This window comes from Orbicella faveolata, unplaced genomic scaffold (genome assembly GCF_042242905.1).
Source record: "Orbicella faveolata isolate gen_17 unplaced genomic scaffold, um_ofav_v1 contig_35, whole genome shotgun sequence".
Lineage (NCBI taxonomy): Eukaryota > Metazoa > Cnidaria > Anthozoa > Scleractinia > Merulinidae > Orbicella > Orbicella faveolata.
In genome coordinates, this window is record NW_028301564.1 from 13057501 (window position 1) to 13077345 (window position 19845).

The 19845-nt window shown below is 39.2% G+C and overlaps 1 protein-coding gene and 2 pseudogenes across 1 annotated transcript; 1 reads left to right on the forward strand and 2 right to left on the reverse strand.

The window, feature by feature from the left end:
- Nucleotides 1-9615, reverse strand: part of LOC110054725 (uncharacterized) — a 534050-nt pseudogene extending 524435 nt beyond the window's left edge.
- On the reverse strand, nucleotides 7296-8886 carry LOC149103372 (lactadherin-like). Its single transcript, XM_089273287.1, has 3 exons — nucleotides 8799-8886; nucleotides 8134-8420; nucleotides 7296-7513 (listed from the first exon to the last, which is right to left on the reverse strand). Exons 1-3 carry the CDS (start codon nucleotides 8884-8886, stop codon nucleotides 7331-7333), a joined length of 558 nt encoding a protein of 185 aa, XP_089129413.1. The 3' UTR covers nucleotides 7296-7330.
- Nucleotides 9616-10700: 1085 nt separating the features above from the next.
- Nucleotides 10701-17657, forward strand: LOC149103373 (uncharacterized; annotated as a pseudogene).
- The last annotated feature ends 2188 nt before the right edge of the window (nucleotides 17658-19845 follow it).

The window sequence follows — 19845 nt, forward strand, 5'->3', positions numbered from 1 at the left end:
CCATACAAAGTAGCCTCTTCACATCTTGCTTGCTTTCCGGGGTGGGCATCTCCTGAACCCCTTGGATCTTAGCTGGATCCGGCTTCAAGCCTTCTTCAGATATGACATGCCCCGTGAAGGAAACTTCGGAGAGGCGGAACTTGCACTTCTCCTTGTTTAGCTTGATACCTTTGCTCTTACAACGTTCTAAAAGGGTGATGAGCCGCTGGTCATGGTTTTCAATGGCTTCTGCTTTAGTTTCACCAACTCCATAGATCAAGATGTCATCAAAGATAGGCACAACCAACTGAAGTCCTGGCGAGGCAGTGTCGAGGCGTCGCTGGAACTCTTCAGGTGCGGGGGAAATAACGAATGGCATTCGGGTCCAGTTAACAGAAGAATTGCCCTTAAGCTGAAGTGCCGACGGCAGCGGTAAATTCGATGCAACATGGATGACTTGAGGTTGTGCTGGCGGTACATCTTCATGATCAGACATGTTACAACACTTAGAACTCTCGATTTCTTCGGAAGAAATGCAAGCAGAGTTAAGGATTCGCCGATTCTGACACCATGTAACGTTGTTCGTAGGTAGAACAGAGAAGAATCGACCAGAACTGGAGATACAAAACTGCTGTGTTTAATCTCCACTCTCGACTACAGCTGACAAGTCAAAAACGGAAAGCATGGTCTGAACCGTTACCATGGCAATGTCAGTCATGAAACTTAGACGGGAAGTGAATCAATCAATATGGATATCGTTACAGCCTGACGTGACCGAACGAATGTACGAGCATTGTCCAGTTTGTTTACATTCCTGACACGTCGGTTGGCTGTCAAAACTTGCGAAATAGAACAGTCGGGAATCAGCCGTCAGAGAACACGCCCACCTATTTAACTCAGGCGAACACGTCCCTTATTTTCATCGCAAATATTCCGGAAAATATTACTTCCTTAATTAAAACCAAATTCATGTTTTGAAAAATAAATCTCCAACGAACTCGAAGGCAAAGGTATTATAATTACACATTACACGAGGCTTGAATTACTTTGGCAGCCTCTGGAGTGGACCAGCAGCCTGCAGTGAATATTTTTTTTCTTCTAACCACCAACGGTTTCTTCAATTCTGTCGCCGATTTGCAGGAGATAAGTTTGAAATACACTACAAAGTAGTACACCACATTAATTATTAAATACTTCCCTCCACGGACATTTAATAAAGTTCTTTATTATATGGATGAACATGAACTAGTCCGCGATGAAAAACAAAAACTTCGTGAGCAGTCGATCTGCAGTCCATATTTTGAACATGGACCGCTGAGATGGACCGCCCACGAACTAATTACGGCAAATTACGTTTTTAATTCATTCCGCAAAATAAAGAGCTTTTTTTAAGAAGAAATCTTGTTACCTTCATGCCACAAAAGCGACGCGAGAAGCGTAAATAATTAAATGTTTACCTTTCACGCGCTCGTTACCGGGAATGCATACTCGGAGACGCATACTTGGAGAGGTGCATCAATTTATCAGTCCGATATTACATAGAAGCAAATCAGATAAAGTAGACTGTTCAACAGCCTCTCTATTTACGCACGCGAAAGAAAACGCGAGCGCGAAATAAAAAGCGAGATCCCTTAGTTCAAGTCGATTTTATGCGCGAGGTCGACGATCGAATAAAAATACGTGAAAATAAAGAGCCGTGAACAGTCTAAGATAAATACAAAACTTTTATATAGCAATCTTATACAACGAAATCCAAAGTGCTTAACACCCAAGAAATTTATCAAAACCATCTCCATACAGATAAACTATTTTGAGTGTTGTTTCTGACTATGGTTTGCCTGTGACTTTTCGCTCATACGCGGGAAAGACCGCGCGCAGGACTGGAAATTGGCGAACCTGATAGCATCTGATTGTAAGTTCGTGGCGGTCAAATTAAATCGTGCTATGAAATGATATTTTTCGATGGTTTCACAAAGGTAACCACCTGAACGACGGCCATAATTCCATTCTATAAAGCTACACGGAATAGACTGACTTCAGGCGTAGATTATAAGCTCCCGTTTTAGCTCTGCTGGGATACCTGGACTGAGCGGTAAGTTTGCTTGCAATCTAATAATTTTTAGCTTATCTGAGTTATCGGCTTATGTTTTAGCAAAGAACTGGGTTAAAGCCTGGCGAAATTTCCTCCACTACAGAGTAATAACATCCTGGAATATAATTTTCAGCCTAAATGTGCTAAATGCAAGGCGAACCGAAGTGGAAAAACCGCGAATCTTTACTACCGAAGCCCGAAGCCTGCAAAATTGTTGTCAAATGAGTCAGAGCTGTCGCCGATGAAATACTTCTTTAACCAGGTTCTTTGTCTAAAGTTACAGAAAGCAGGAATGGCCATCATCCGATTGTAGCTGTTGCAGAGAATGGCAAACCTCAAAATGTGAGTTTGACCGTTGAATAGCAGTGACACATGCTAAGTTGTTACCGTTGAAACGAATTATTCCTAAGGGTACAGTTGAACCTTTATTTTCGAATATAGTTTCCTGTGTGTTCGCTATATAAAGCTAAGTTGTGAAAAACGGCCTTCGTAGCTTTCCTCGGCATAATGCTCTTAGGGTGACATATTATTATGATTTTAAAAGATAAAATAAGTTGTCAGTACTGCTGATTTATGTGAGTTTCAATCCTTCGTCAGCTAAGAATGAACAGAATGAAGTCGTGAAATACTGGCCAAGCTTATTTTGGCCGGTCTATTTTCTACAAGTTTATGACTAGAAATAAATAGATAATAGATAATAAATAGATAAATGTATACCCTCTTGATTTAAAAGACCCTTTAAGCAATCTCCCGTTCGTTTTGCTATTCATTGACCCGGCCTAGTAATTGGGCAACTATAATAAGCAAAGTTTAAATTTAACCTTAAATACGGGTTATTCCACGATCACGGACGTTACATTTGTACGAATATGGCAAGAGAAAAAGCATTAAAAAAGATACAAAAAAAAATCATTCCCTTTGACTTAAATTCTTTATGACAGATAGGGAAGAGTTGCATGTTTAGTTGAGAACCCGTCAAATTGACTCTTTTCCAAAAAAATATATTGAAGCTTAAATAAATGGAGGTTTCGTGGACGTTTAACAGCTGAGTCAACCATGTTCTCAAGTGCAAATCTTAAACCGTAATTTCCTGTGAATTGTGAAAACATAAAAACCATTGATATTGTTTGTTTACGTATAAGGTAACACTTAAATTATGTACTGATAAATTTTTCTTTCAATTGGTGCTTTTTATTTGATAATAAAATATTGTCATGGACGTCACATTCCAGATCATGGACTTAATACAGTGTTTCAAAAAGAAAATGAAATTAATGATGTTGAAAATATAATTTCTCTGTTCCTTCTTGACTTTTCCCACATTTATTAGAAAACTGGCCAAATGAAGCAAATATCAATCGGTTCAAGCAGCTTGTAAAGACATACAATGTTATGTTTAGCTTTTTATTGATATCTGGTTAGCTATTTTATTTGAAATTGTACCATGGTACATCTACGTCTTTTAAGATTAATTTTAATTTAATTTTTATGATGTAAACCATACTTAAAAATTTCATGGAAAGCTGCACTATTAAATTTTGTAATATTAGGGCCTGGTTACAAGGAGAGAGGGTTACCCTAGAAGGCAGGTTACCCTAACACTCACATATTTCCTCTTTTTTTCTTCATCATGTTTACAAGGCAGCTAGGGTAAACCCAGTAGGTGGGTTACCCTATCTGCATGCTAGGGTTACCCTGGCAGGCGGGTTAACTTTTTCCCTCTTTAAACACTCCAGGTAGGGTTAACCCGCCTACACCGATTAACTTTCTAATTGTTTCCAGGCCCTTTGAGTATAACCGTGCATTAAGTTCTCCCGGGTTGTAGGGTTACCCAGCCTGTAAAATTTTGTTTGTAAACCCGGGCTATCTTTGCCTTCCAGTGAGGGTTAACCTGCTTGCTAGGGCAACCCTCCCTCCTTGTAAACAGGCCCTTACTATTATTGTTATTATTATTAATTAAAGATTCGCACAGCTATTGATGATATTGAAGCTGGTTTCGTCATTGGCTCCAGTCAACAACAAGTTGCCTAGGGAAGCCAAGAAACACCCCTTGTTTGCTTTTTCTCTTTTTTCTACATCTCCAGCATTATTATTATTATTATTATTATTATTATTATCATTATTAAAGAAAAAGTTTTTCTTAAAAAACTACATTGTTTCAAGCTCTTTTTGAACATAGCTAATTTGATCTAGAATGGATAATAAGTTACTAGGTACTTTGTTGAGAGTATGTTTGCATGGTTTCAGACTAATAACCTTTGTTCAGTTCCAAATTCTTAAACTTAAGAGACAAACACAAGTCTTATATTCAATGACATTGAATTTTAACCACAGAGCTATAATGACCATTTGTTGTGTTCCCTTCAAAAGAGGAAGAAAACTTACACTAATTACTGTGATGATCCATCATGTCTTCATACTTTGACATTTTGTTGACTATTACATATATATTATTGTGTTGTTGCTATTATTATTATTATTCTACTTATCATCATCATTATTATTATCATTATTATTATTATTATTATTAATTCAATGGTAATGGCTTGAGTTCTAAGTCCTAATTTTTTGTTGAGCAAAAAACTAACTTTTAGAACCAAGCTTTTTGGGCAATTATTACGAAGCCTCTTGCATTTACTGTTGTTCATGATATATCACATCCATGAATGTAACATTCATGACAAATTTAACGGCAAGTTTTTTGAGTGACCTTTTGAAACTGATAACTTTTGTTGCCACAGATGTATGTTACTTGGTCACATAATAATAAAAAAAAACTTCTATTATGTTATTTTTTATATCAGGCTTAGATACAAACCACGAGAAAAGACAAATTGCTCTAAATTACAGGGAATAATTTACTTGACTTCCATGACAAAATTTTTGGCAGTTACACATTTCTTTAGGAATAGGTAAGATGAAAATAATTTGGTTTTTAATGGAAAACTTTGGTTCTAACCAGGACATTTAATATTACATTTGATCTGAACTAAACTCAGTTGTTTGACTTATGGTTAAAAAATTATTGCATCACTAACGCCAAAATATAAGGAGTCTATTAGTAGTCCCTTAGTTTGGGGAGGCTCCCCCCCCCCCCCCCAGCCCCTCAGTGATGCATGATGATTTTTAAAACAGCAGTCCTTGTGCATTTTGGCTATGTACTTAAAATCCTAGAATAGTTTATATTTAAAATGGTCCTTTCCTTTGTTCTCATGTGGAATGGGCCATACATAGAAGAAACTTTAATAGAAGCAGCAAAAACAAACAAAATAAACTTCAGGGTAAAAGAAGACTGAGAAACACTCATCCTTTGTATTTCAAGTTCAAAACACACATTTAAACTTGTTAATTTTATAATGATAGCATTAATTTCCAGCTAAGAAAATACATTCCGTGTTGCACTGTGCACCTGTTCATATATTAAAACCGCTCATTTTCTATGTAGGACAGCCTTGGCCAGCAATGCCCTGCAGTCTTAGGGGCTGGCAGCCAGCCAGCCAGACACAAGCAAGGTGGGTTAGTAGGCTGTGGGTTGACAGAGCGCCTGTGGTTGATCGAGTGAAAAAGCCTGTGTATTTTCTTGGAAAAGTGTCAGGGTGGTTGTGATGAAATTAGCACGGTTTTCATAAATCCAGACATATATATATATATATTGAAAATAGAAACTAGTGCCAGTCCCAACCGTGCGTTTAATCCCTAAAACTTGGAAGAATAGAGGAAGAATTGCGATATTTCTTATGGATCAGAAATAACTTAGTCTTCTTTATAACCTTAACTATGGAATTACTGTTTACACGTAAAGAGGAAAGCTACTGTAGAAAGTCTTAATATGGTTTTATCACGCCCGTACGCAGCATTAAACACATGGACATTCTTGCTCTATTGACACTGATTTGAATTTTTGTATTTACATTAGATTTTAAGTTTTAGGGTTTTTTCTATTCTGTTCACGTGACTGGTCAAATATGGCCGTGATTTAAAACTTTTGCAGGAATCTTCATTGGACTGAAACCTGTGCAATGAGCTTATCCCTAAAAGGTGTGGTTTTGAAAATATGACGGTGAGAAACCTTGGTTAGCAACAAATTCATGACCGATTGGTAGTTAAGAAGGATCCTCCTTAATCGGGCTTTGAACAACCCAGCCAAGGAGTTCCGCTTTTAGACTTCTATTTGCTGGTTTTTAGTGTCACGCAATTCAAAATAGTTCAAAATAATAATTAAAAAAAAAAACAAAAAAACAAACAAAACCGGTCAATAGATAAAGTCCAGAATCTGGGAAATGAAAGAAGGTAAATATGCAAAGACTCTCGCCAAAATTCTGGTCACGGCAATTTTCCTTATGCGAGACATGCGGAGAACCTTTTTACCCAAATTTACAGCGATTTGTATAGAGACGCCATGCTGGTGCCCATCCGTATGGGCACCAACATGGCGACCGGAAACCAACAGAAACATCTGTCACTGAGTTTTGTTACAAAACCGTGAATTTATCTCTCGAAAAACTCTAAAACATTAAAATAATACTTTTTCTAAGACATAAACTGTTCAGATAGCCATGTCAGGTTAACTTGTTGTAAACTGGGCCGGGTTATTCGGAAGCCGGTTATCGCTACCAGGATTAAAAGGTAACCGAGGTGTATTTTTTTTTTTTTTTTTTATTGTAGACAAAAGTTTTTCCACTGCTTTTGTCAGTTGTGAGATCAGGTTCAAACTCAAAACAGAAGGCCAAAGAACAACCTCGTTCCCTCTCTTGGGGGTGGGGCCCCAGGAAAGGGAAAAGCCCTGGAAACGAGGTTGGGTCAAAAAATATACAGAAAACCTCGGCGCAAAGTTACAAAACTCAAATGAAATGTCTCATAGCAAAGGTAAGATACATGAAACCGGGTTTTGTATAGTGGAAACATCTATTAAGAACTCAGATATCCAGGAGTAACATAGTTATAGCTCTCAACTAACAGAGAGCTTCTAAGCTTTCAATGCTTAAAAGCAGTTCTTTCAGTTGGCTCTTATCTCTTACCCCAATTAGGCCAAGTTCCGCTGTTCTTGAAAAATCATACTGATATACAAATTGACCGAACATTTGTTAGATGTGACTCTGTATGCTCGGATTCTTTGTACACTGCAACTTTAGCTTGAAATTTATCACTAATTTGACTTTTTTATTACGTTTCTGTTGGTCGTGATTAAAGCATAACGCAAGAATAACCAGATAGCAGTGACTTAGCTCTTTCAAGTGGAATAGTCTTCACTTATACAGATCACAATATACCTGGTGCAGAACAGCCATGTAACTCTAGTCTGAGACAAGAAAGAACAGGATCGGAGGGACCCAACATCAATGAAACCGGTTCCTTTGGATAGATTCGGATCTTTTGTGTTGTGATTGCAGGATCAAGCTTGTTTGTATTTAAGGCACGAGTATTTCTGTTGCCTGCAAGTTCCTGTGGATGATAATAAAAAACAAACAAACAAACGAACAAACTAAAACAAAACAAGGAAAGACTACTGTGAAGCGAGAAAGAAATATTTTATTTGATAACATCATTTTCTCTTTTAACGATAGGCCTTTCCACAAATATCTCATTAAATCGTTTAAATATATTATCGGAAATTCTCAAAAAAATAAATAAATTCTACATATCAGAAAAAAAATTCTGAAGATTTCAAAAAACCTTCTAAATATCTCGTACTTTGGTCGGAAAAATACACCGATTTCAATCGCTTAGGCCAGAATTTTCAAAATTTACATTGCAGCGCATCAAGGGTCGAGGACGAAAATTCAGCCACTTCGATGTTACCAGCACCCGCCATTTTGGAAAATTGCGGCATTAGCGTTTTTAGTGATGGAATATAGTTTTAAAGTGGGACATGGTTGAAATGGATCATTTCTTGCACAGAACTGCGTACTGTTTCAAGAAAATAGCGAAGAAAACACAGCGCTAAGCCATAAAAGCTATGATAATTCTAAATATCCTTAAATTTTCTAAGTAGCTTGGAAACTCCTAAATTATCCGGAAATTTGTGGAAAGGCCTAGTTATCGAATCAAAAGGTAGTCTATACCTCCTTGTATGGTTTCCATCTTCCTTTCTCCAAGTACTTAACTTCGTATGTTCTTGCCCAGCTGAGATCGGAAGAACTTCCTTGAGTTGTTATGGCCGTTATTAACTTCTGCTCGTCCAATAGAATTTCTATGTATGGTGATGTATCTTTGGGCGCTGAGCACCAAGCATTAACGTCGTCGACCCTTACAAACCAAGGAGTGTGATCGTCGCTTTTTGCAGAGGACGCTGTGATGCTTTCATCTAGAATTCTTCCACTCTCCATTACGAGTTTGTTGTTACAATTATCTACGAACACAGGTTTCAAACAAAACCATGCGAAAAAATATTTTCGCTTTAATAAATAATGTGAAAAAGAAGTGACTTAGAAGAACATTTGACGATAAGAAATTGCGACAGAACATTTCTTAAAAGCATTCTATGATTTAAAAAGCTGAATTGAAAATCTACGACGTTTCCAAGTTACCGTCACGTCAAAGAATAAGTGATAAATATTTACAAAAATTACAAGTTAAACACAAAGTTTCTCACGTATTGAGTGCGTTTGGATCTTCAAATTAGGTTTGAATTTCTTGATGTAAAGCATATCAAACACTAAACAATCAAATTTGCCATGGTACTTTGCAAGAATCTTGAAATGGCTCTCATTCAAAAGATCGCTCCTACCGTGCGCTTCATGAAGATGTTTGGCGATTGCCGAATTTTTGTGTTCAGCAACACGCTTGGAAAAGGTGTCGGCCTGTGTAGCCGACATAATCTGCTTCGCACAGATCACATACAAAATCACAAACAACGCATTGCTGATTGACAAATTGACGGCTTGGCTTCTTTAGGTTTAAGATCTTGTTCTAATTTCTTGCTTATAAAAACTGGCTGCGAAATGGGGCCAATCTTATGACTAAAGATGACACAACTGCTTCCGAACGGCATGAGCAGAAACTTGATCTTTGAAAGGTAGACTAATTCTGACTATGTTGCCCTCGTCAGTATTATTTTCTTTTCACTATGCTTACGGAAGGGTTTCGAGAGTCAAAACTGGAAATAACAGAATCTGTAAGACTCTACGGGTAATCAAGACGGCTAAAAATGGAGCTCAATTTGGCGCATTCTTCATTAAAAGTCTCTGTTGTGGAAGATAGAGCATAAGCGTGATGTAGCATTGTCTTTAATAAAGAGTCTTCATAGCGTTTATCAGTATGACTATGGAAATGCAAGACCAAGCCAGTATTATTTGACTTTCTATAGACTTGAGTTTCGAGTTTCTTTCCATTCTTGATGATTACAAAGCCGATGAAAGGGATCCTATCATCTACAGGAGGCTTCATCTTGAACGTTAGACTAGGATGTAGATGTTAGGCATTCTTGCAAGAGTATCATCAACGTATCTTCTGCATCGATAAGACATCAAGCCATCGCGTTTGAGTTTCTCTTCGAAGTGGCACATAAAGACGTTCGCCAAAAGGGAGCCAAGAGGGGAGCCCATAGCGACTCCATCGGTCTGTTCGTACAACTGACCATCGAACTGAAAATGGCAATGACGTTACGGTAACGTCGAAAGGTCGTCGATTTTTGCTTTTAAATCTTAGAATGCCTTTAAGAAATGTTCTGTTGCAATTTTTTATAGTCATATGTTTTTCTAAGTCACTTCTTTTTCGTATACTCAAGATCAATAAAGTTCCACTACACTTTTTCAGACGTCTTGAAAAGTGTAACAAGTGCCTCACCAATTGTCAAGGTGCCATTGAATTTTACGTTTATGTTGGAACTTTGGTGTAACACCAACCTGAACGTAGAAAACCACGCAAATGGAAGAAGTCCTCGCAAAATAATTAAAAGGATGTATTGGGGGAAGAACTAAGATTTAAACTCTGGCAGCTCAAACATCTTAGAGAAGAAATTCAAAACGCCTACAAAGATCTCAGTGCTCATTTCTTCGCTTTGTCACACTCTTCGTAACAAACAGTACGACGTAATGTTGAAATGCCATGTCAACAAGCTCTCACGCTTAATATCAAAGAAGTTCGATATCCACGAGCACATTAAACAACATGTCCTCATATCGCCTTTCTTTCCTCGGGAAACTTATCATCTGCAGGGGTTTGAAGTTTTCTTTACCTCAGAACGTTTCACCCATTGACCTTCAAGCCAGCTTTGAGAGGACGTATTGGAAAATAGAGCCATTATTGGAAGAAAATGATAAGGAGCTGCCGGCTAGCTCAACGCTACGCTCAGCGTATTCAGCGTAGCAGCCCCAATCCCCCCATCCACCCAAGATTCTCGTTAAAACCCTGAATGGTTTAAAGAAACGCGACGACATCGTTATTACCAAACCAGATAAAGGCTCGAGAGTCGTTGTGATGGATAAAACTGAGTACATTCCCCCTTTAAGGGCTGCCTCAGTTGGCAACACTTCCAAATTTCATCCCCTTGATAACAGGTTACCTAAAACTCGTGGGAGAACACCTAAACACTTCCACCCGCTTCTTCAGAAAAAGAAAGAGTTGCGCACAACGCTACATGAAATATTGCCTTAGGAAATTGCAAATACACTCTCTCCAAAAAGTTCCAGGATTGCACATCTCTACGGCCTTCCTAAGTCTCACAAAGCCACGTTAAGTATGAGGCCTATTTTATATGCTACCGGAACGTATAATTACAAGCTCGCCAAGTGGCTTGAACGAAAGCTGAAACCACTTTCCATAAACGAGTACACGATTATCGATGCCTTTGATTTTGCTGATGAACTTCTTAACCTTTCTGTTAATGAAGCTGATACACTGGTCTCCTATGACGTTACAGCTCTCTTCACCAATGTGCCGTTGGATGAGACTATCAACACCTTGGTCAACAAAGCCTTCACGGATGATTGGTTTAACAAAACCTATGGTCTTAATACATCAGTCAATTCCAGCAGTGCCCATCCCCCCCCCCCCCCGGGCAACCGCGGGGCATTTGCTCACGTTTTCAGTCCCGGGGGTGGGGCATCCGCAATTTTATTGCGGCCCGGGAACTGGGCATTTGCGTACCCCGGGGCGACCTCCGGGCATTCGACACACGTGTTTTGGAAAGTGCCATGGATGAGTTCATCGGGAAAGACGAAGCGTTTGTTGAACAATGGCTTGTCCGTCAGGGACTAGAGAAGCTTGCAGATGTTTTTAAAGGTATGTTTTCTCAATTTTAGATATTTCTTCATTACTTGTAAGCATATAAATATAAGCGACAAGGTGAACTATATTCTGTTTATCACAAAACAATCACTGACGTGAACACGACTATTCTTTTCACATTCAAAACTGGCCTAGCATTTTTTAAATTCATGAAAGTGGAGTTAAAATACTTAAGGTTTGCGAATTCAAATGATGCGATCTTCAAGACAGATCTTGCGAGCTTAAAATGCAATGCATCATCATTTAAAATGTCTTGATTCTCCACAGAAAAAGTAGCCTGCGAATACAGGCGCCTATCATCGCTCGCGGCTGGGGACACGTCCGCCGCAATCCCAGCTATCCTCTAACAAACTGTTAAAAACAAATGTAAAGAAATGAATATAATCAGAATCAACTAACACGTACTGTTGTCCTTGAAGTCTTACCGTTGCATTAAAATACTGAACGGTTGACCGTTTTATTCATTGATTAATTAAAAAACTGCGGAGGTGTTGGAAGGCGACGATCCCGCGGGCGGGGCATTTGCCCTCTCTCTTCGTCCCCACCCTGGGGCATTTAGACAGCTTATGTGTCCCCACCCAGGGAATTTGCCCATTTTTTGGAAAAAAATACTAATGCCCGGGGGTTAGCCCGCGGGGGGGGGGGGGGGATGGGCACTGCTGGAATTGACTGATGTATAACCTGCCACAAGATCAGCTTGTTAAGTTACTTGAAATTTCAGTTCGATGGTCAGTTGTACGAACAAACAGACGGAGTGGCTATGGGCTCCCCTCTTGGCCCCCTTTTGGCGAACGTCTTCATGTGCCACCTCGAATAGAAACTCAAACGCGATGGCTTGATGCCTCATCTGTACAGAAGATACGTTGATGATCCTCTTGCAAGAATGCTTAACAATGATGCTGCCAATATGTTTCTTACCGTCCTGAATGGCCTACTCGTACGTCCCAGTCTAACGTTCACGATGGAGCTTCCTGTAGATGATAGATTCCCTTTCATCAGTATTGAAATCATCAAGAATGGAAAGAAACCCGAAACTCAAGTCTACGGATAGTCAACCAATGCTGGCTTGGTCTTGCATTTTCATAGTCATACTGATAAATGCTATGAAGACTCTTTATTAAAGACAATGCTACATCGGGTTTATGCTCTACTCTCCACAACAGAGACTTTTAATGAAGAATATATATTTTGTAACGTTTCGCTAATTACACTGGAGTATGTTCACTATGTATGGTTCGTGTTAACTGTAGAAGTATTTTAGGTGTGAATCCCTAAGGGGCTAGTAGGCTATTTAAGAATTTGTAAGTTATGCAAGAGCCACTCGAAAGCATCTCTTTCAACTTTGCTTTTGCTGTTATGTCGTCGGATACTGAACGAGCGAGCGTTCCCGCTTCGATCGCGCAATCCTTCACTAAGGGAGATCCTTTTCATGAGACTGCTTCACGAACATTGTTTCCTCGTCTTTTGGACGTTAAGTTTGATCAGAAGTTCGCTGCATTCAAACGCGATCTCGACGAGAAACAAGCTGCCACTCAGTCTCAACTGTAGAGGCTAAAAACGGTGTCCAAGGATTCGAGTTCTTTTAACTCTAAAGTACAATACGAGTTCAGCAACTCTCTGCTGGATGCAACAGACGGGACCAGCAAGACCATCTCAAAAGGAAACCTTTCAGCAGCCAAGTTATTTCGTTCCGCGGACAAGAACCCCGCTGCTTGGGCAGCAGTGCAAGTACGAATCGGACGAACTCGCCGAAGATTCAGAGGAAGAGAAAAAGCTCTTATCAGCCGAAATACGAACGCTAGCTAAGATCCGGGAGAAAAAGCGGAAAAATGCGTCTAGCTGGCCAACTCTACAGCTACCCGCTCAACATCCACTGAAGCTCCATCCACTCATGGCCTGTCCAATTATATTTCTTCTAATCAGCCTTTTTGTTTTTTTCGCATGCATTCCTTTCGTGGACGTCAGCCTCAACTAGCAGACAAGAGTTTCAGATGCGGCCAAAGAAGCCACTGAGCAAATCCATCTTCCTACCGAAGCCGTTTTAGAGGAGCCGCTGCAGCCCCTCCAAGCGGTAAAAATGCATACTTATGGCAAATACCAAGCTGCATTGAAGAGAATGGGATAAGATGAGTATATAATTTATTCAATTTAATCAAATGATTGGGAGACTTTGACCCAGTTGAACTTATTGATAATTTTGTTGAACCGTGTGATTCAAGGTTTTTGGAAGTCTTGAAAAGACAATTTTCTCTAAGGGGCTGAAAAATTTCTGTAGCTGTTCATTCATCGTTCGCGTAAATTTTGGATATGTCAATTGCGTCCATTACTTTTGACTTTGTCATGGCAACCGCAAACTTCTTATAGGTCTAGACAAAGATCAACTTTTTTGACATTCTGTATTTTTTTTTTCAGCTTTGTTCATCATTTTGCTGAACTTCACCAAATTGTACATTTCATAAGCATTCTGGCTTCATAAGCATTCTAGATTATTTTTTGACTTTTTTAAGAAAATAGTAAAATCCAAGATGGCGGGTCAAATGACGTCATGCGACGTCAGAGCCAAAAATTCTGTCATTATTTTATAGAGCAGGCTCAGGGTTTTCTATTCAATGAATGTAAATTTATTTTCTGTGCCATAATAGAACGAAAACCCAAGGAGGGGGTTTCATCCTCCTTGTACCACGATGGGAGTATTAGTCCGAGGGTTAGCGATTGTACTAGCCCTGATGACTGAATGAGTGAGTAAAAGACTGATTATCAGGACGGAACGCATTATATTTAAGTTAAAGGCAACCTTAAGGTTAATGTAGAGTTTTGAAATCATAAAGGTGCTTCTTGCTTTATTCGCGATACTATTTTTGATGGGTATCAGATTCTCTTTATTTACATTCTACCCTCAGCTCAGTTTTCTAATAATCACTCAGCCATCCAGTCCAGTACAGTGATTTGTCGAGCAGCCTATTTCTGATCTTCTGGCCACAGGTTCAGTGGTCGAGTGCGCGTGTGCTCCTGCTGTTGTTAACCCGTTGTCAGTTTCCATACAGTTGGAGTTCTGGAAGAACAATGTTTCTTATCTCAATTCCAGTGTTTTGCAGACGTTGCTCGCGGACTATCTCGTATTGTATACTCGGATGTTAGCGCTATTGGATTGGCTGCTTTCATTGCCATTGGTAACTGCCTGTTTTTGCGCAAAAACTGAGATTCTATGTAGACGTATACCAGATTTAGTACCGCGTGGAGAGAACTCCACTCTGTTCGTTTTGCTTTGAAAAGTTTGCCCATCTTCTTTCAGGGTGCTCTGTTAAGTGGTTTACAGACAACCAAACTGTACCTTTTATCGTCGATTCTGGTAGTATGAAACTGTGTTCGCTTCAATTCGCCGGTGATATGTTTGATACCGCCAAGAAAGTAATATCAAAATCGAGGCTGAGTTGATACCTCGTTCAGCTGATTACTTATGCAAGATCGTCGGTTGATGACTGGTCAGTTAAAGATAGCTATTTTCATGAAGTAACCTCTTATTTGGGTCCTTTGCTATTGATTACTTTCCCAGTTAAAAAAAAAAAAAAAAAATTCAAGTTTTCCCAGTTTCTATTCGAATATTCCCTAGCATTTAGTTGGCTAGGAGAAACCTGTTGGCTAGTGCCACCTGTTTTCGTTAGTTAAAAATGTCTTCCGCCACATATGTTTTTGTTAATAGAACTGGTTACTCTTTATTGGCCTTTCAGCTCCCTTTTGGCCTTTAATTTTTGGTGGATCGTAGGTGGGGTTTCAGATCTTTTGTTATTGATTTTCTCTTGAGAACGGTAAAGATGTTTATCTCCATGGGGCAAATGATAGTTTCCTTTTGGCTCGGAGAATTTTAGTAGCTTGTCGGCGCTGTACAGTCTAATGTCCAGTAGAATCTGTCTATGGAGAAGTCATGCCGCGTGGTCACGATTAAGCTGTTTTAGGCCGTTGGGCCATGTCATCTTTGTGCGGGACTGCCCGTTTATCATGTGTTGATCTTAAATGATTGCACTGTTTTAGGCCATTGGGCCATGTAATTTTTGTGCGGGACTGCCCGTTTATCGTGGGTTGATCTTAGGTGATTGCACTGTTTTAGGCCGTTGGACCATGTCATCTTTGTGCGGGACTGCCCGTTTATCACGTGTTGATCTTAGGTGATTACACTGTTTTAGGCCGTTGAGCCATGCCGTTTTTGTGCAGGACTGCCAGTATATAGTGTGCTGAATGCAAGATTTAGGCCTCTGGGCCTTCCTTATGTTCTGATCTGCGTGTTGTTGCATTTTTGTTTTTTCTAATTGTTCTCACATTTCTTTTGTTATCTTTCAAGTCTACAAAGGGATGAGTGTTTACTTCAAAGGTTGCCCACTCAAGAGATCCAGACGGCTTCGCAAGTCGACGGAAGGTCTTCCCTTGCGTCCCTCTAAAGCAAAGGCCCCTTCAACAACAGAGCGTTATTCAAGTGACTTTCAAACATTTAGAGAATGGTCTTCGCGCTTTGAGGAAGTCGCTTGTTTGCCGTCTGATGAGACGTCAGTTGCTCCTTATTTGGAGTATTTTGCTGCAGCAGAGTTCCCTCTACTCCACACTTAAGTCTGCCTGTTATGGCATAAATTGGCACACCATCGGTATGGCTTTCCGATTTGCGATTTGACTTGAAGTGTTCTCGAGGCGGCTAAAATTGAGCTTGCAAAACCTGTTTCCATAAAAAGGGGGGCGCTGTTACTCCCGAGATGATTTTGAGGATATATAATAGGTTTGCGGACCCCCAGGCTAATCCTTCTAATCTTCGCTTAACTGCAATTTGCGTGACTGCCTAACGGCTTTTCTCCGCCGCAACGAGTTAGCTAGCCTTCGTTGTTGTGACGTTAGTTTTTGCGATACATTTGTCAGAATTTATGCATGTGAGAGCAAATCAGATGTTTATTATATGTAATTTTTAGTTTTAATTTTATGAATTTATTTTCTCGAAGATATAGCATATTTTGCTCTCAAAAACTTCGTAGTAAAATAAAGTTTTAGACTTGGCATGCGTGTGCGGAACTAGGATATCTTATACACTTGTTTGATCTACATAGCTTAAGAACAGGGGCCGCTAAGGAGCAGGTATCAGCAATCTACACTTTTTATGTCACGGCAGATGGAAGACTGATCGAGCCAAGGACGGCTAGCTTCTTACGGCTATATTAAGATAAGTTAGAATCTTTACTTTCAGTGTCTTGAAGTTTGCACACTTAGATTCCTTTGTTCTCTTTCTTTATTTTCGAAAGCGGGCATCAATAAACGAGATGCCCGCCCCTGATGCTGTGTTTGTGTTTATTAAGATTAGTTACAAAATATTTTATAATCGTTTCAGGGTGATTAGAGTATAAATATATTTTGTAACGTTTCGCTAATTACACTGGAGTATGTTCACTATGTATGGTTCGTGTTAACTGTAGAAGTATTTTAGGCGTGAATCCCTAAGGGGCTAGTAGGCTATTTAAGAATTTGTAAGTTATGCAAGAGCCACTCGAAGGCATCTCTTTCAACTTTGCTTTTTAATTTTTCTGTTTATTCACTGCTGTATTTTCTTTATGATGATGTAACGCTCGCTGTATCCTCCATCAATAAACGAGATGCCCGCCCCTGATGCTGTGTTTGTGTTTATTAAGATTAGTTACAAAATATTTTATAATCGTTTCAGGGTGATTAGAGTATAAGCACCAAATTGCGCTCCATGTTTAGCCGTCTTGATTACCCGTGGAGTCTTATAGATTCTGTTATTTGCGATTTTGATTTTCGAAACCCTTCAGTAAGCATAGTAGAGAGAAATACTGACGAGGGCAACATAGTCAGAATTAGCGAGTCTACCTTTCAAAGATCAAGTTTCTGCTAATGCCGTTCGGAGGCAGTTGCGTGATCTTACATTTTCTCGTGATCTTAGTCATAAGATTGGCCCCACTTTGCGGCCAGTTTTTTTAGGCAAGAAATTAGAACAAGATCTTAAACCTGAAGGAGCTAAGCAAAAGTCAGTATGTGATCTGTGCGATGCAGATTATGTCGGTTTCACAGCCCGACACCTTTTTCAACGTGTTGCTAAACACAAAAATTCGGAAATCGGCAAACATTTTCACGAAGCGCACGGTAGGAGCGATCTTTTGAATGGGTGCCATTTTAAGATTCTGAGAAATCTGTTAAATTAGATTGTTTAGTGTTTGAAATGCTTTACATCAAGAAATTCAAATCTAATTTGAACGTCCAAACGGACTCCATGCGTGCGAAACTTTTTGTTTTTAATTTTGTAATTATTTATCACTTATTGTTTGTCTTAGTATTTATAGAACCTAGTTTTTATACATTTTTGATTTGATAATGACGTTACGGTAACGTCGAAACGTCGTCGATTAATAATTCAGCTTTTTAGCCTTTTAAATCTTAGTATGCTTTTAAGAAATGTTCTGTCGCAATTTTTTATAGTCAAATAAATAACGTGGCAATTAACAAAGAGTAATAGTTTGCTACTATTTGGAATGTAGCTTTGCGAGTTAAGACTTCAGCTTGGCAAATATTATTGTGTAACTTGACAGATATTTAACTTCACATTAACTTCACAAACGTAAATTCTTAATTTAATTAATTTACTGTAATATTCCGTGTAACCTCTCATAAATCGATATTTCAACTTTCTGAAGTCTAAGACTGACAAGCTGTGACGAAACCGCGCCACAAAGGTGGGCTCTCTCTAACAAAAAAAAACTAAGCATAAACGAACCCGAGAAAACACGCAACAACTACCTAAGTCTACAAGCATTTATTATAACAATTACACTAAAATAACATTATACTTTAAATAGGGTAACTAACAATAATACAATAAGCTAAATAATTAACCTTAATTTATTTACAAGAATATAATAAACAAGCTAAATACTTCAGTACACTTAATCTATTTACAAGAATATTCCTTAAAAAAAATAGGCGTTTCCGTAGTTCAGTTCAGTTCACCTTGCGTCTGAAGTCCTTGTCCATGAACTTGACCCCAACAACGTTCCACCAACACATGACACACACGACGAACCAATTCAAACTCCCGTTTATTACTCCTACCTTTCAACTTACTTCTTCCGATTACGTCTTCAGTCAGTCCGGTATATTTCAACTTGACTTCTCCGATTTACTCCAGCTGTCCGGTTTACAACGGCCGACTTCGACACAACTTTACGCTTGTCCTTCGATGGCTTCGACCAGAACTTTACGCTTGTCCTTCGATGGCTTCGACAGAACTTTACGCTTGTCCTTCGATTGCTTCGACCAGCTATTTAGCACTCGCGTTCCCCGGCAAATGGCTCTTTGTCGTGAATTTAGGAATGGTTTACTGATGGCTTCTCAGTAATGAAAATGGGCTTCCGGACGTGTTCCTGCCACTTTCTAGCCTCGCTCGTAACTACACTTCAACCTGCTTCTTCTACACACAGAAAAACCTCTCAACACGTATCACCCCAAAAAACCCTAAATATGCAAACGCAAGGTGTTACAATCAAAGAAAGGAAAAGAAAACTATTGGTTAAGGACTAATTACAAAAGTATTGAACAGAACTGGTTACGTAATGAAAGAATACAAATCACACAATCGAGTGTTACGGAATAAATATGATTCTAAACAAGTTGTTCCTATGGGATGTAATTAAGCATTCCATGACACAAGCCAATTTGCATGGCGTGCCGCCAAAAATCCACCATTTTAACCCGGTACTCGTGCTATGTTATTTTACCCGCTCTGAACAAGCAAGTGAATAGATTATACTTTTTGGTTGAGACATGTCGGTGCTTCGCACTGTTAGGTTACACTATGAATACTTCGCTCATATTGTTCGATTTGAGTCGGTTTCACTAGAAGGGTGCGCTCTAGCTATGTGCACGGACTGTACAAGCAACAGAACGTAACGATTCGCTCGTTCGTTTAGGTTCATGTAGAGAGAATATTATATTCTTACCTTCTTGTGACCACGTGTAATGGCAGAATACAACTACCCTAACACAGCACGGTGAATGATCTCCATAATAACTTCCCTAAGCATAAACCAAGGTGTATTTCCACGCAGTTCAGTATTCGATTCGTACCTCTTTTCCTTCAGTCGATCAGTGCTGCTGTTTCTATTTTGACGTCTCAGTAGTATAGTAACACGTCTCATTATGAGTGATGAAATCGACAAATCTGACCGGGTCAGGATTATGTTCCTTGTCAAAACTCACATCCGACGGTGCAAATACAGTTGAATGTCGTGTCGAGCTGGGTACAAAAAACCATTTTGTTTAAGCTTGTGCTGAGCCAGGAAAGGTATAAAATTCCCACCTTCCACCTGCTGAGCGCTTGTTCCTTGCACGTCCAAGGATTAAAGTTCATCTCTAAAATATTACAGAGAGGGGCTGTCAGAATGTTTGATTAGGCTATTAAAGTGGTTTAGTTCAGTGCTTGTATAGGACGTAAAAGACGTAAAGACGTAACACGAGTGTTAATTCCCAACAGTATTTGTACTCTTACAAGAAAACTAGTTTTA

Bases quoted from the DNA above. Each gene is read 5' to 3' on its own strand.
- LOC149103372 (XM_089273287.1), bottom strand. From the start codon at position 8,886: ATGTCGGCTACACAGGCCGACACCTTTTCCAAGCGTGTTGCTGAACAC. The intron at 8,421-8,798 runs GTAGGAGCGATC...CTGTGTTCGTAG, and splicing joins ACATCTTCATGAAGCGCACG to ATAATTGTAACAACAAACTC. The intron at 7,514-8,133 runs GTATAGACTACC...TATCATCCACAG, and splicing joins GATGGAAACCATACAAGGAG to GAACTTGCAGGCAACAGAAA.